General features: G+C 42.9%; 1 protein-coding gene across 4 annotated transcripts in view; it reads right to left on the bottom strand.

The window, feature by feature from the left end:
• The window catches only part of SBF2 (SET binding factor 2), a 323,859-nt gene that overhangs the window by 265,524 nt on the left and 42,615 nt on the right, over positions 1–15,720 (bottom strand). Inside the window, exons 2-4 of one of the 4 annotated variants that reach the window (XM_087745093.1) lie at positions 15,179–15,392; positions 15,008–15,054; positions 12,450–14,192 (exon numbers count right to left, since the gene is read on the bottom strand). The exons of the other annotated variants lie outside the window; for them this stretch is intronic. Coding sequence (XP_087601219.1) covers positions 12,450–12,504 — 55 coding nt within the window. The 5' untranslated portion in view covers positions 12,505–14,192; positions 15,008–15,054; positions 15,179–15,392. The remainder of the gene's footprint in view (positions 1–12,449; positions 14,193–15,007; positions 15,055–15,178; positions 15,393–15,720) is intronic. 4 annotated transcript variants of the gene reach the window in all.

Genomic DNA, 15,720 nt, shown 5'->3' with positions numbered 1-15,720 from the left:
TTTTTTAAATCATCTGCAAGTCTCATCCCCTAACTATTCCACCTCTCTTTTACCAGATAGTTAAAAGTTGAACAAAAAAAGTCTGCAAAACTGACTTTGGGAGTCCATGCTACCAACTTTGCCTATGGATGGTGACTGCTTGCTTCTATCCTTTAATCTACTCATAACTCTTGAGACGCTTAACATTAAACCAGCAACAGCTTAGATTCTTTAAAAAGCCCCAGATACAAAAATTTGCTGAAAATTAAGATTGGCATGACAACGTTGACAAAATCTTTGTCCTTCTGCTGTAAAAACTGTAAAAAGCATATGATGCTTTGTACAACTATATTAAGATGACTATAGTCGAAATCTCTTCTTCTTAACTGTCCAATACATAAGAATAAAAAAGATTCAGAGCCTTCATTAAACCATAAATCAAACAAATCTAATAAAACATAAGAGGTTTGTGTTTTGGTCTCTGCAAATCTATAAAAAAGCACAGTTAATACTAGGTAGGGAGTACATACCAAATTTAGACAGTAAGTAATTAGGGATTCCTACCGCCTAATAACTACTGCTCATTTCTAGACTTCATATGGGCGTTTTTTTAGAGGTAGACACCTCTATATCGGATTTTTCACAGAAGCCATAAGCTCATCCTTTTGGGGTTTGGGGGGGGTTGAAGAGTTTTGCAGAATAATAATTCTTGCTACAAAACCTGTGTAGTTTGACAGAAAACAGCGGAAAATCAGACAGCATCAGCACAGGAAGGCCATGGGCCTGTTGGAGTAGGTCCAGAGGAGGGCCACAAAAATGATCAGAGGGCTGGAGCACCTCTCCTATGAGGACAGGCTGAAAGAGCTGGGGCTGTTCAGCCTGGAGAAGAGAAGGCTGTGGGGAGACCTTATTGTGGCCTTTCAATACTTAAAGAGGGCCTACAAGAAAGGCGGGGATAGTCTTTTTAGCAAGGCCTGCCGCGACAGGATAGGGGGTAATGGTTTTAAACTAAAGGAGGGTAGATTTAGACTGAACGCGAAGAAAAAATTTTTCACGATGAGGGTGGTGAAACACTGGAACAGGTTGCCCAGAGAGGTGGTAGATGCCTCATCCTTGGAAACATTCAAGGCCAGGCTGGATGGTGCTCTGAGCAACCTGATCTAGTTGAAGCTGTCCCTGCCCATTGCAGGGGGGTTGGACTAGACGACCTTTAAATGTCCCTTCCATCCCAAAGCATTCTATGATTCTATAGCTGGATGATAAAGTTTATTATCAAACATGAGGATGCATAACAGAAACTGATCAGAGTATCTTATCAATTTTTATATTCTGTTGAAGTATTCACCCTTGGGGGTTTTTGGGGGTTTTTTTGTTGGTTTTTTTTTTCAACCCAAAGAAGAACAAGTAAAATTGGTCTTTATAAAACAGGAACTGATTTTTAATTCAGAACTATATCATAGAATCATAGAATACCAGGTTGGAAGGGACCTCAAGGATCACCTGGTCCAACCTTTCTAGCACAATCTAGATGAGATGGCCCAGTTCAAGATGCTGCAGTTCGAGTCTTCTGCTTTAGGATTTCAAAGTATTTTATTAGTAGCCATGACCTAAGTTTTGCAAGAAACCTGAAACAAGAAAAATTACTGAGTTTTTGGGAGACAGGGAAGGGAAGGAGGAAAGAGGTTGGCAATGGGAGACAATGCAACCCACAAACTTTATTATAACTTTAAGCACACTGGCTGAGAATAAATAGAACACACACAACTCTAACAAAGGAAGATATGAGTTGTGCAGTTTTTATTTTTCAGCATCCTATCTTTAGCCACCACAACTTTGGGAAAGGGAACATCTCCAAGGTCACTTCCATAAGACATACGACATTATGGGTCCAGTTCAAGTTAAGACTTTTATTATCATTATTACTTTTACATAAAACTTACCGGTGGGTTTTCTAACTTCAAATAATGGTAAGCATATTATCAAGAAAACCACAGATTATGAAAACAATAGTCGTCTTAGTTATGCCTCTCAAATCCTCCCTCATTGTAACAAGGAACAATCCCCATTTTTGATAGAATTAAGTATGGATATAAATTGTTACCTTCTGTCTTCTACTAGGCTACTAAAAAGAAGAGCAGCTATGACTATCAACGACTATGTCTAGAGACCAGACCAGTGAAGCCACATGTTCTTGAACTGCCATTTTCTAAAAATGGGCCATTTACTAAAAACCGGACCACATTTTCTTAAATGAAAAAAAAAAAAAAGAAAGAAAGAAAAAGAAACCCATAAGCAAACATGTAAACAAACAAATTTTTAAAAAATGCAAGAATATCTCACAAGGTCAGAAAGGTAGAAAGCGTGTTTTCTGGATACTTTTCAAGACCACTCTCTCACAAAAAAATTAAAAACTTCAGTGACAGTCTTGCCTCTTCAAAAAAGATGCCATGTGGCAAAAAAAAACAAAATAAAAAAAACAGCCTCCACAAGGATATTTTGTCAAATATGTATGATCTCATCTCTCTTCATAATAAACACTATAAAAAAAATATTTGGGAAAAAACAGTACTGAAACAACAACCTTACAAAAGTATCACTACTTGAATCAACACTGTTTACTCAGTGGCAAACCTGGTATCATTATTTACGCAGATTAATCAAACAGGAAAGAGAATCTTTTGAAAGAAGAGTTTTGAATTCCAAATCACAAACATGCAGGGCTCTGTGGTTTTGTTTTCTTTTCAGTTGCCTGTAACTGAAAAAATATGACACTTGCTTTGGCTGTCCTGCTGAATTACAATGCCATCACAGCTGACACACCACAGCTTTGACACTCTAGTCCTAGCACAACCTACTGAGATGGTTTGGTACGTTCAGTTCTTCTTGCTGCTTTTGTGCTGGAAATGATCAGCCCCTCAGAGCTGGAAAAAGGAAACACGTGCCCCATGCCGCAATCATTTCAATACAAATCCAGGTGTCTCAGCTTGAAGAATGGTTACTGGCAGCTTGAGTCAAAACCTCAGCTCGGTAGTGGAACTAGCAAGGAACCAGCATAAGTGTCCAAAATTGCTGTAGGGGCAGTTGCCTCCAGCTAAAGGGCAAATCTGAGACTTCCACAGGCAGTATCTTAACTCACTCTAGCAAAGTAGACCAGAATTTGCTACTTAAAATAAGCACGTAAGTTTTAGCAACTATAAAATATCTGGAGAGGAGACTTAATTCTCTGCAGCACTTTGAACACTTAGAACTTGCATGAATTTCTGAACACAAACTCTAAACTCTGACTATTTATTACCATGGAAAACATCATTTTATTCTGTGCATATGCCTTGTTATCTTACCTGTTTTGGAAATACTATTAAAAGCATCCATTCCAAACTTTGGGCTTGCTACCATTGCTGAAACTTGCTGATCATGAGAGACACACACTAATTAGTTTCCTATTTTGCAAAAGCAAGTAGCTCCTCAAAAGCTTAAAATAAGAACAATTCATTAACTATATTTCTAAGAAACATGGGGTGAATCCCAAACTCAAAGGCAATGCTCAGGCAGCAGCTCTACCCTCTCTTAACAGGGAATTCCAACTAGTTCCTCAGTTGCAGTCAAGCACGATCTGTTGCTCAGGCAGAGGGCCCAGGCTAAGCTACTTCACAAAAGGCAAGTTCTGCCTAGAAGCCCACCAGCAACCATGCCAGTCACAGCACCAGGAACCTCCAGAAGGACCCACCACTTTACCAAATGAGCGATGACTTTCTGAACTGCACAAAAGCCATCTCCAGGGTGTACTATCAGTTTTCAAAGCTGGGAAAGAAGAGGATAGCAAGGGCAAATCCAGACCCTTCTGCTAGACACAATGAATTCAATAACAATTTTCAATCAGCCACATCAGCATCTACCACCAGCTCTTACAGGATCAGTATTGAGAGCTGTGTCCATCACTAAACAAGAAACAGTGAAGAAAAAAAATTCTCACGGACTGAAGGTTCTAAGAACTCACAACCTGAGACTAGAAATAGATTAAATTACCAATACAATACGGGGAAAAAAAGTGGGTTTAAATCTGTGTTTTAGGAAGGAAAAGTATCATCAATTTTCCTTTGAAATTTGCTTTTTCTAAGTTCTTCAAAAATACGGAACCTACTTCTCTCTTCACAAGTTATCAACGAAGACAGAAAACTGAAATCCTCCTGTGACTTCTACTAGAATGATTTGTGTTAATCTTAGTTTAAAAATAGCATATACTAACAATATAGAACAGTAACAGCTTAGTTATTCCACAAGCTTCATAAAACTACTATATATTTTTTCTGGGAAAAGAGACTAATTATGAAGAAACAGCTCTGCAGGAACAAAGCGTGTGGTTTTTTTATGCAATTGCAATTTGCATTTTTATGAAAAGCAGCCTGTGTAACCGCATTCAGAAAACACGGATTTCCTAATTTACGGTTATTTAAAAAGTGCAGTATGCCCATTCAACAGTATTTCAAGAATTAAAAGTCCATTACAGTTGTATTTATGACAAGATCACAACTTTGCCCTTTTGAAAGAGTCTTGAGTATTTTGTTAGTCACACGGTCAGCTTATGCTTACTGCCACTTCGGAATTATATTTATAGTTCATAGAACAATAGTCATCAAAAAGGACGAGTGTCTGTATTTCTTTGTCCAAAGCAGAAATACACGTTAAATGTACAAATTTAAAACGTGAAAGAGTTTAACAATGCAGCGATCAAGCTAAAAGGTTTATTGTGCTACAACTAGTGCAGTTATAAGAAACTAAGAAGAAACATAAGTGCAACGCTTTTTAGATATGCAAATAGCTAACAGCCATAAGCATTACTAAGGGAGGTCTAACCTCTTATTCTATAACTATTTTCAATTATTTCTTCCTTAGCCAAACTATATGTACCATCTTAGGTCTCAATGCTTAAGATCTGTCTCTAGCTCAATTATTTCAGAAAACTTCACACCAAATACTTTTTCTGTTTCTAAGAAATAAGACTGGGGAAAATGACTTTTTTTTGCCTAAACTAAAATTCTAGCAAACACTCTTTTAGGCCCAAAATTTATAGCAGGAATGAAACCTGGCCTTTGTGGTTATGTGATGAACTGATATTTATTTAAAGATAAAAAACACAAAAAAATCAGACTGACTGGACAAGAGGACTTCATCTCAGAAAAACACAGAGTAGCTAAAAATGGCTAAACAGAGATCAAGAGGAGGGAGAAAGAAAGCGAGATACTAAGGTTAGAGATTCTTCTGGGGTAAACCTAGAAAACCAAACTAGAAAACAGAAAGAATTTTAAAATACCAGGATGTGTCAAACAGAGTTAGCAGGGAGACGGGCCACTGTCTTACAGAGCAAGGGTTCCCAAACCACATTGAAGCGATATGCAGCCCACTACAGAGCCTGAAGGGGACGCTGCCAACCGACAACACTCAATACTCCTGGCATTAATATTTATGGCATCTGGCAAAAGTAGCTCAATTAAACCATTTTCCAAAGCACAATTTTCCACAACTGAAGTCAAGATTCTAGAAAGAAGAGTCGTCATTCCTTTGCATCCACAAGTATCTGAGAAATCCCCTGCCAGAATGTCTCATCTTCCTTCCAGTTACTATTCCATTAGACCCAACATACAAGTCTACCATTTAAAAATACGTTTCAAATCTTGCTGAAGACCTATCCAAGTGTCAGATAGTGAATTTCCTGGGTTTTGCGTTTTTAAATCCTAGGAAACAACTTACAAACCACGTTAAAAGGACATTATTCCTACCTTTCCCCCCTCCTTGAATTTCTGAGTGATAGATTTTGTAACCCCAGTAACATTCTGTTTACATCCTTTACGTCTCTTTACATCCATTGAGGTCTCCCAGGGTCCGATGTGGTTTTGTGTGCAGCTGTCCTGAATTTGTATCCAAAATTATGATGATTTTGTATTTTCTGTCTATTGGTATTCCTCTACTACAGCTACACAAAACCTCAGACTGTACCAACTGTGACCAACTCCTGGTTTTGGCTGCAGTACTAAAAGCCTGTTACCTACGTCCAGTTTAGTGGAAATTTTGTGATTAGTAACTTTGTTGTTACCTTGAGCACAAGACTACTACAAAACAAGCAAAGAATTCCAACTGTGTTCAATGATTCCATTTTTTCATATTGTACAATTTGTAGAAGACTGAAAATTGGGAATTGTAAACATTAGAGACATGAAATCACAATGTATCTAGTCACTAACAGATAAGCGATAACAAGCATACTCTTGGCTCAATGAGCAGGGATTTAGCTGCCAAATCCCAAACAACACTAATTGGATTGCCCTCGACTTCAGAATATACCACTGACACCAAAAGAATAATTTATTTCAACAAATACATATAACTAGAATACAATTCACTAAACACCAAGTAGAAGAAAATTAATCTCATCAATAATGATAGTGTTATTAGAAATAATTTTTTTCACTATATAAGCAAGGAGCCTGAAAATCTCATGTTACTGCAAAGGAGGAGTAAGAGAAGAGATGGATCAAAGGAAGACTTCCTAACTACCAGTACATATTTGTAAGATACAACTTTCATTGAGGTTTATTGAGGTTGAACAGTGAATCTACTGTTCCACATTTTAAAATGATTCCACAGTGACTGTGGTTTTCCTTTGTTTTTCACTTTGTAAGTACCAGTAGCTGGGGAGGTAGTTGGTATTTTAAATTCATGTCAATGAACTACCATAGCAGTATAATTATCGTCCTCAGTGTTATAAGATAAGACTATTATGTTTGTGACGCTGGAGGAGTAAAATGTCATTCTCTTTGTCCCCCCACTGAAAAATATGCTTGCGGTTATAGAAGGCCAGTGCTTAAATAGTATTCAGGCTTGCATAACAAATTGTTTTCCATGAACATGCTGCAGGAAAAGTGTCTTTTTGTTAGATAATCCACAAAGTTAATCCAGAACAGAAAAGGGGAGAGAAAGTTTCTTTACTGCAATTTAGTCTTAAATTATCCCCGAAGATATGAAATGCTACTTCCCTCAACAGATTCTGTGTCTTTGCATTTTAGGACAAATGAAGATAGCTTACAGAATAAACATTCAGTCTCCATGAACGTCCTGATTTAAATTGAAAGACTGAAAAAAAAAAAAAGTATTTTTATTGCTGCTGTTATTATGACAGCAAGACCAAGTGAGCAAAGACATTCAAATCCAAGTTTTTTAAGAGATACTAATTAGCATACATTTGAGGGAACGAAGTGGTATACTGGTCTGTATTGATTTTAAGATTTCTCCAAAATCATAGTGAATCCATAAATCAAAATAACAATAATTTTTTTAGTCAACATTATATATTAAAAGAAACTGCTTGAATACATTTTAGGAAGACATGCTACCAAAAAAATACTGGCATTGTTGGGTTTTTTTCCTCCAAGCAGATTCTCAAGATAGCCTTAGCTCACAAAAACAAAACAAAACAAAACAAACCCGACAACCAAAACACACCACAAATGCAAGGGAAATATTCTTTTCTCATTCTGTTTCAGTGTGGTATTGTGGAGACTGTTGTATTTGAAAACTGAGCAAGGACAGGGTTTGTAGAAAGAGAAAATTTCTTATATGAGAGCAACTAATTTGTTTGGAAAAGTTTTTGGGCACCCATGCCCTTCTCCAGTCACAGCCAACTACAGTAATCTCTTACCAATACACAGTTACTTACATATCTGCATTCTGCTTCAGTTCTGATAGTACACTTGATGTTTCATTAAATTACAGTTGCAAGAATTCTTCTGCCACAAAAAGAAGGATTTCATTTCTGTCGGGGTTTTTTTCCCCTTTGAGATTTCCCTAGATTGCACTTTGATTCAAATTAAGCTGTAGCTCAGATAAGAAAGCCACTGAAGTAACATCTTGATTCCCTCATTTTTCTACATTTTCTGTTTTACAGAGATTGCATACCAAGACACTGAGAAATCATCCACTCCTTATACACATGCTAGCCCAGAGTAATGCCCAACTATGAATATACAACAAATAGACCAAAAAATCTTCATGATACTATATGCTATTTACCCCCCAAAATGAAAAGAATATTCTTCACAGGCAAAATCTGCCCACAGAAAAAATAAAAGAATCAGACAACTGCATTTAGGAATCTCTCCCACTCTATCATCAATCATTGTCTAGTTTCAAAATCCACCAAGATGCAAAGCTATGTTAGACAAGAAAAGCTTCCCTGGAAAGAAGCTGATAAAAATCAGAACAGAAACAACCACAACAGAGCCTACACATGTTATATCAGCATTTATCAGTTATGACAACAGCCAAATAAAACCACTATACTGTTGCAAGCCTTGTCACACGCATTGCAACTGCATACACAAGCAAGAACAAAACACATTAGTCTGTCTTCTTACAGCAAACCAGTCTCACCTCGCAGGTCTTCAGAGTTAACTGCTGGGTACACATCAGCATCCTACAGGAAAGCCGTTATGGGTGTATGGGCAAATTCATCAAAGCCAGTATTCAGTTCTCTCTCGTTTAACCTTACCTTTCAGTTGCTAAGCTAAGGAAGACACAAAACATTCTCTTTTACCTTTTTCAAGGACCACCATATGTAAATTCCAGGGATAAATTTATGATTATGGCTTATACCAGCAAAAACAAAACCAAACAAACCAAAAAGGCATTTTCTCATGCCCTTCTGTGATCTTTGCAAACATCTGTGTTCTTCCTAAATCCCATCCACATTCCATTATGCAAACATATTAAATGGGAATTTCTGGTGAAGCACATCAAAAACACTTCAAAATCCATGGAAAAAGAAAATGGAAATACAATAAGGTCTTCTGGGATTTTCTCTAGCTTTTAACCCAGAGTGCCTACATTTTCTAGCAACTTTGTTCCCCTCAGAGACTTCTGTAAATGTCTTTTGTAGCTAGTTACATAACAGCTTTATATTGTGCTGATATGTTGGAGAAAAATGTGGTTATCTACCTTAGCAAAGGTTCAGCTGAATGCAAAATAAACATGGTAAAGCAATCAACCTTGGTGTATCACTGAAATCCTATACATTTCCACTGTTAGAACAAACAATGTTATTAAATCTGGGGGGATTTATTAAATCTGGTTTCTCCAACTCTGTCAAGACACTGAACATGAACTTCCGATAGGAGCTACTGCTGTTGCAGTTCTTTGTAGCGGCTCAGAATGAGTTTTTAAAATACACAACAGCAATTAAAACTATGATATATTTCAGCTTACTTTTATGGTGAAAGATATAGACTTAAATAACTTTTAAGTGGGAATACAGTCAACTGTACCTGAAATACATAAAAAGCTAGGTAAATCAGATCATCCTTTACAACACAAAGACTTCTCCTTAGCTTCCTATGTGCCTGAAAGTCTACCGACACTTAAGTTGTCAACAGCAAAGCTCATTCTCCACTCAGGCCGAATCTCCATGACTCTTGCCAAGCACAAATAAACTGCCTGTTACGCCAACTATTCAAAGGCATGCAGTGCTTTCCTCGGAGCATGTAGAAGACTAAGGCACCTGACTAACATCTTTGTGCCCCAAGGTTCTAGGACCATTTAAGCCAATATAAATTCAGGCTGCAGTGATCTGTCCTCCTGCATGCCCCTGCTCCTCCTTTATGCTGATACTGCCATTCATCTGACATCCTGGTGAGCTAACTCTGTTTGAAAAATTACCAGAAAAGTAACCCAGGAAAAAAATAATACAGTGACACAGGCAAAATACTCAGCAAGAAAGGTCTTTTTGACAGGTCAGCATCCTAAAGCAAGCTGAAAACGAAAGGAAGATTTAATACAATAAGGATGACAGGACTAGGACTGCAGTAGCATCAATTTACATAGGCCTAGCCTGGAACAGGAATGAACTTTAAAATGTTTGATGCCCAAAGGACACTCTCTTTGGTTTACTTGAGGACAATAAACATGTTCACATCCTCTTAAGACCAACTATGTTGGGTAAAAACTTGTAGCACCAATAACAAAGTTTTTCCGCAACATGAAAAATCTAGAAATCTGCTCCTAAATTGCACGAGTGCACAAACACAGTATTTTCGGTATTTATAGTGAATGTTTTTGAATAAAGCTAGATAATCTGCACAGGAAAGCAATACCTTTACCACATTTTCAGTATATCGCAGACATTGGCACCTGTAAATAAATCCGTATAACCCACGTGAAGTCAGAGCAGATGATGGCTGCTATAGAGAGCTAGCAGAGGCAGTAGGGCTTTTCTGGGCGAACAGTCATTACTATAAACATCCTTTCTTATTAACCACAAGTGCATATTAGCATATTATCCAAACTGCTGCTGACGTACAGGTCGGGGAAGAGGGGGAAGGTTACAGGATTTTTGTTTGCTTGTTTACACAAAGATATTCCACAGATTATTCCTGAAAAAACCACTATAAAATGTAATCACACTCAACATTAGAATCAAACATATTAAAACCAAGCCAGAACGTTGTTGAAGATGGAAAAAAAAAAAAAAAAGAAAGAAAAAAAAAGAACATACTTAAAAATTTAAAAGCTTCACAGGTAATAAGTGTACAGTCCTAGAAATGTTTGCCCCTGCTTCTTCATATAGAAGGAAGCATAATAAATGCATCAAGAAACTACGACTTTTACAAGAAAAAGAAAGGTCAGTACTCCATGTATAATGGGATTGCATGTGGGGGTAAAGGAATCTGGAAAACAATGCATGCCTAGTCTTCAACAGAATGTTGTTTCTTCAAGCATTTTTAGTATGAAGCATTAAAGTAACAACGAGTAGTTTAAATAATGAAGTCTAAATAGTTACTTTCTGGGCATGACCTCTTCAAATTAAGGTTCTGGTTCTGGAGTTATTTCTGAATCTGCTCAATTTCATCCATGCAAGCAGTTCTACTAAACTTAATGAGACAATTTATGTACAGGAAGTTAAGCACATACTTAAACACTACAGATGAAGACATTTTACAAACATAAAGCTTTCCAATGTAATCTTGTAATTTTGCCACTACAATTAGGAAAAGTCTATTTCCAAATGGGGTTGGAGGGGGCACCATGCCGTAATTAATGGAATAATAATACTGGTATAGTAAAATCCAGGAGACCCTTTGCAGAGTTTTGGAAGCCACTGTATCTTTAAACACATAGATATAATAATTTCTCTGAAAAATGTATTTCTTTAAGAAAAAAAAAAAAAACTTACTCTAAGAGTTTATTAGCTACACTTTTAGAATGAACAAATACAGATTACATGCAATTGCTACTTCAAAGAATTACTTAGAATAACAAACTTGAGTGTTGTTTGGTTTATGCATAGTCAAATAAATTAGGGGACATTCAACTGTTTAAAATATTGTTTATTAACAACATACATTCAAAGGATCGTTCTGAAATACCCAGCACAAACACATACCAATTGACAATCACTTCATTTTCAAATCAGTTTATATACTGATTTAAGGTCTCTCCAGCAACAAATGCGGTAACAGACAGTTACATAATAGAAACCACTCTCTCTTTACCCACAAAACGGTAGCAGATAACACCACTTTCCTTTCACCCGAGCAGACAGAAAACATCTCGATTCTCTGAGAACTGCAGCCATTCCTGAAGAGCCTACCGAGCCTCCCCAGGTGTCAGCTGCGGCACCTTTTCAACAGGCGATACGCTGTAAGCCCCCAGCCAAAACAGGCAAAAAGCCCCACTGCGTTCCAAGGCCCCTCAGTCTTTGTTTCCCTTTGAGGTCGCGGCTGCCCGTGCCTCAGCTAACAGCGCAGAGGTGTGGGAACGGCGGCCAGTGCCGCCGTTTTCTGCAGAGGCGGCGGGGGAAAAGGCAGCGGCGCACGCACGCCCCCAGCACCCGGCCGGCCTCCGCTGCCTGCCCAGCGGGAGCGGCCGCTCGGGCACCGGCCGTCGGCCGGGCCGGGGTGCCGGTGCCGTGCACGTCCGTGGGCGACATTTTAAGCTGTCCCCGCTCTCTCGAAGGAACCGCTGCCCGTTTCCACCGGCCGAGGCGGCGGGGCAAGGCCGCGGGGTACGCCCCGCCCGGCGGGCCCGGGGCAGGGTTAGCGGGGCTTGCCAGGTGGGCTGAGGCCGCAAGACGGAGGCGAGGCCGCCCCCCGGGCCGGAGGCTGCCAGGGCCCGGCCAGCCGGCCGCCGGGCGGTAGACGAGCCCCTCCGCTTTCCCGCCGGCCCGCTCTGCCTCAGGAAAGGGAGATTAACCCTTCCCTCGCCCCCGCCGACTGCTGCGCCCCTTCGCGGGGGTGAGGCCAGCCCCACTGCCCTCAGCCGCCCTCCTCCCCACGGCCGGACAGGCGCCCCGTGTGCGCGGCAGTCTCCTCCTCCCGCGGCCCGACCGGAGGCGGGAGGGGGCCGGGGCCGGGGCCGGGCAGGAACGAGGGGAGGGGGGAAGAGGCCAGGCACCGCGGGGCAGCCCTGCGCGCAGCCACACCTACCTGTCTTCTCGTGGTCATAGCCCACCACGATGAAATAGTCGGCCAGCCTGGCCATGGCTGAGAGGAGCCCGCCTCAGGCCTCACCACCCCTGCTACGGCGGCGGCGGCGGCTCTCGGGAGGCTCAGCATCCTCCCCTCCGCGCCCGCTGCAGGAGAAGCGGCACCACCTCAGCCATGTTGGAGGCGCGGGCGCCTTGTGCGCCTGCGCGCCGCCGAGACCGCTGCGCCGTGACCCCGCCGGGCTGGGCGTGGGCTGAGGGCTCGCCGGCGGCAGGCGGCTGAGGCGGCACGGCCGAGGGCCGCCGGCTGTCGTCGGGGGTCACCAGTGCAAACCCTATCGCCTCCCTTCGCAGCCCACCGCGGGCGGGGAGGGCCCGGGCGGGGGACGTCCCCCGCCCGCGGTGGGCTTTGTCTCCTCGCAGCCTCCCTGTGAAGTACCCACCCAGGGGGCAGGGGTCCGGGACACTTTCTCCCTTAAAAAAAAAACAAAACCAACAACGCGGCAGGTCCGACCGATCTGCGCGCTCGGGAAGACTGGGGTGCCTGAGCGGGACTTTACCTCACCGCCCTCCGCCGGGACCTCTCCTGAGAGGAGCTGCCGGCGAACGGCATCGCCCGCGCTTCGGCTGTGCGAAAATAAAACCCGGCGGCGAACCCACGCCATTCCCGCCGAGCTCAGCCCCGGGAATCGAGAATTCACGTTTCCAGGATGTTTCCTGTTTACGTTTTGTCCGGGATGTGCAGAACGTGCCGCCGTGGGGGAAGTCGGCCCGCGCGGCTGCCGCGGCGCTAACGGCCCCAACGGCGCGGCTGGGCTGGGCGCTGCGGCGCTGCCCGCTGCCCGCCTGACGGGCAGCCGAGCGGCGGGGAAGGGATTCCGGCCCCGGCGCTCCCTCACGTCAGAGCGGCGACCCCCGCCGCTGTCCCCAGCGGCCGCGGCAGCGGCTCCCTGAGGAGGCTGCCCTGCCCTGCGGGGCGCGGCGCGGCTGCCCGACCCTGACGGCTGCCGCGTCCTCCTGCCCGCTCTGGCCGACGTGGGTGCCCCCTTCCATTGGGGTCGCGGCGCCTGGGAGTGGGAGCCTGGCGATGGCTGCTAATGGGGGCGACGGCCGGCAGCGCCTCGGCGTAACCCTCCCGGCCTCCGACGTGCTGGTCTGGGCACACGCGGGGGCTGCCAGGGCGCTCCACAAGGCAGCGGGGAGATTTCGTGTTGCTATTTGTAACGTACAGAGGAGGCCGACGCCTTTTGGACTCTCACCCTCGAAAGCCCGGCGGGCTTGCCAGCAGTCACAGAGATGCTGGTGATAAACAGGGTATCTGACAGTACAGCGCTTGGCTCACCGGCAGTCTGCAAAAACGCTCTGAGAAGCTTCCATGTGCGTCCTGTTTGACAGCCCAGAGAGAACAACCAACGCAAAGGACATGAGTTGCACTACAGTGAGGAGCTGCAGCAGCCCTGGGTACCGTGGTGCACATGGAAACGCAGCAGATTCACTGGATTTGCTCCTGACAGTCCACCATCGCGAGGGACCCAGCAGACGGTCATTAGTGGGTTCACACAGACATTTCTGTTTCAAACATGCCATTCTTACACCTCGTACTTAGCTGGGACATACCGATGCAGAGTCTTGCTGATAACCCAGAGGCAAATTGGTCAACAAGCTTCAACAATCAATTACAGTGTTCTCGCTTGTGCCTTCTCAGCGGTCAAAATCTCATTGGAGTCATCAGCTTTGCGGCTAACTGTTTTGGAGTCAGATGCCATGTAAAAAGATCTAAACTTAATAAAATTGCTTGTTAACTTCAGGAGTAGAAAAGAATGCATAATATATACATGAAAAAGACGGAATATACTTTTAGAGAAAGAGATGCACTCTGTGGGGTCAGTCACTTCCTATACTCAGTAGGAGCTAAAAGAAGGAATACTTTTCTACAGTTATGCATAGACATTTTGGTTCATGATCCTGTTGACTTTAATGACTGAAACCCACAAAGCTGTTTTCAAAACACTGAGCTTTTTGATTAAAAGCATTTCTGAAGTAGCAACAAAGGAACACAAATCTTAATGAAGCCACACATTACCCCTGTGAGGTGGACAAGGATAAAGCTCATCGCCGTAACTCGTAGGGGGGAAAGCTGCAGTTGTTCAACAGCACAAAGCCAGGACATGCAATAGTTTACAAAAGCAAGGGATAATGTTCTGTACAGCTAAACCTGGAGGGAAAGTTGAGAGACGCTAAGAAATTACCTAATTTGGAGCTGAAATGGGATGTTATTGTATCTGCACCCATAACAAGGTTCAATACATAATAACAAATCTCAGTACTTAAGTCTCACTGCTCTTTTAAGCCAGCACCTCTAGCAGGAGAATATCACCTCACACTTTTCCCATGGCATTAACAAACGCTGGATCAAGAGGAAGATGTTACTTCTTGTTTCCTCAATACTACTAGCGCCCACTTTACAGCCTTGCTCCTTCTTTCATCCAGACCAATATAACCAAAGCTTAGTTAGTTTCTAAAGCGTGTCGTAAGAAGTGGCACATCTTAAGTACTCACGTAACAGGAAGGGCGCTGTTCATCTGGGTTTGAACACAGCAGTGTACCTGCATGGACAGCAAAAGGAGTCAGTCATCCGTAACTTACTTCCTTGACTTCCCTTTAGTATAGAGCAATCTTATGTTCTTATAGGACACATGAGGAAGTGGAGCAGACAGATTGTTTGCTCACCTAACGTCTAATGCAAAGTAAACAACTTTCATCCAGACCACCAAAACATAATTCCCTCTGTTGCAGCAGAGTAGGCTGGCTCCTCACGGGACATGAAGGGGCTCACAGAGCAGCTCTGGGTGGACACCAAGGCCTAGGTCTCCAGAAGGACCCAGTAAGCAGCCACATATTTATTCCCAGGGAAGAACCGTGGGGCGGCAGCCCCTCCAGGAGACTGGAAGCACAAAAGGGACAATGTTGCCACACTCAGACTGTGCACTTACCACCAAAAAGGTGTGAAGGTTCACAATACCTTCTAGTCAACTCCTCTTTCAGGAAATATAAAGGTCACGCACTGCCTGCAGTCCCTTAAATCAGTGTCACCCCACCCCATCCCAGAACAGGGAAGCAGCCATGACCCCGACCAGGTTTTCCCCTACCAATATGCATCCCACCCTCATTTAGGAGGCTTTGTCTGGTCTACTCAAACCTATCAGACATAAGGCTCACAGAAAGCACCTCCAATGGGACTACCAGAAATGGAGTCACCCCTTGTCACTGTG

The sequence above is a fragment of the Nipponia nippon genome, unplaced genomic scaffold (assembly GCF_047370975.1).
Source record: "Nipponia nippon isolate SJK-2023a ecotype South Korea unplaced genomic scaffold, ASM4737097v1 scaffold_10, whole genome shotgun sequence".
In the NCBI taxonomy this organism is placed as follows: domain Eukaryota; kingdom Metazoa; phylum Chordata; class Aves; order Pelecaniformes; family Threskiornithidae; genus Nipponia; species Nipponia nippon.
This window is presented reverse-complemented; position numbering and strand designations above follow the sequence as displayed.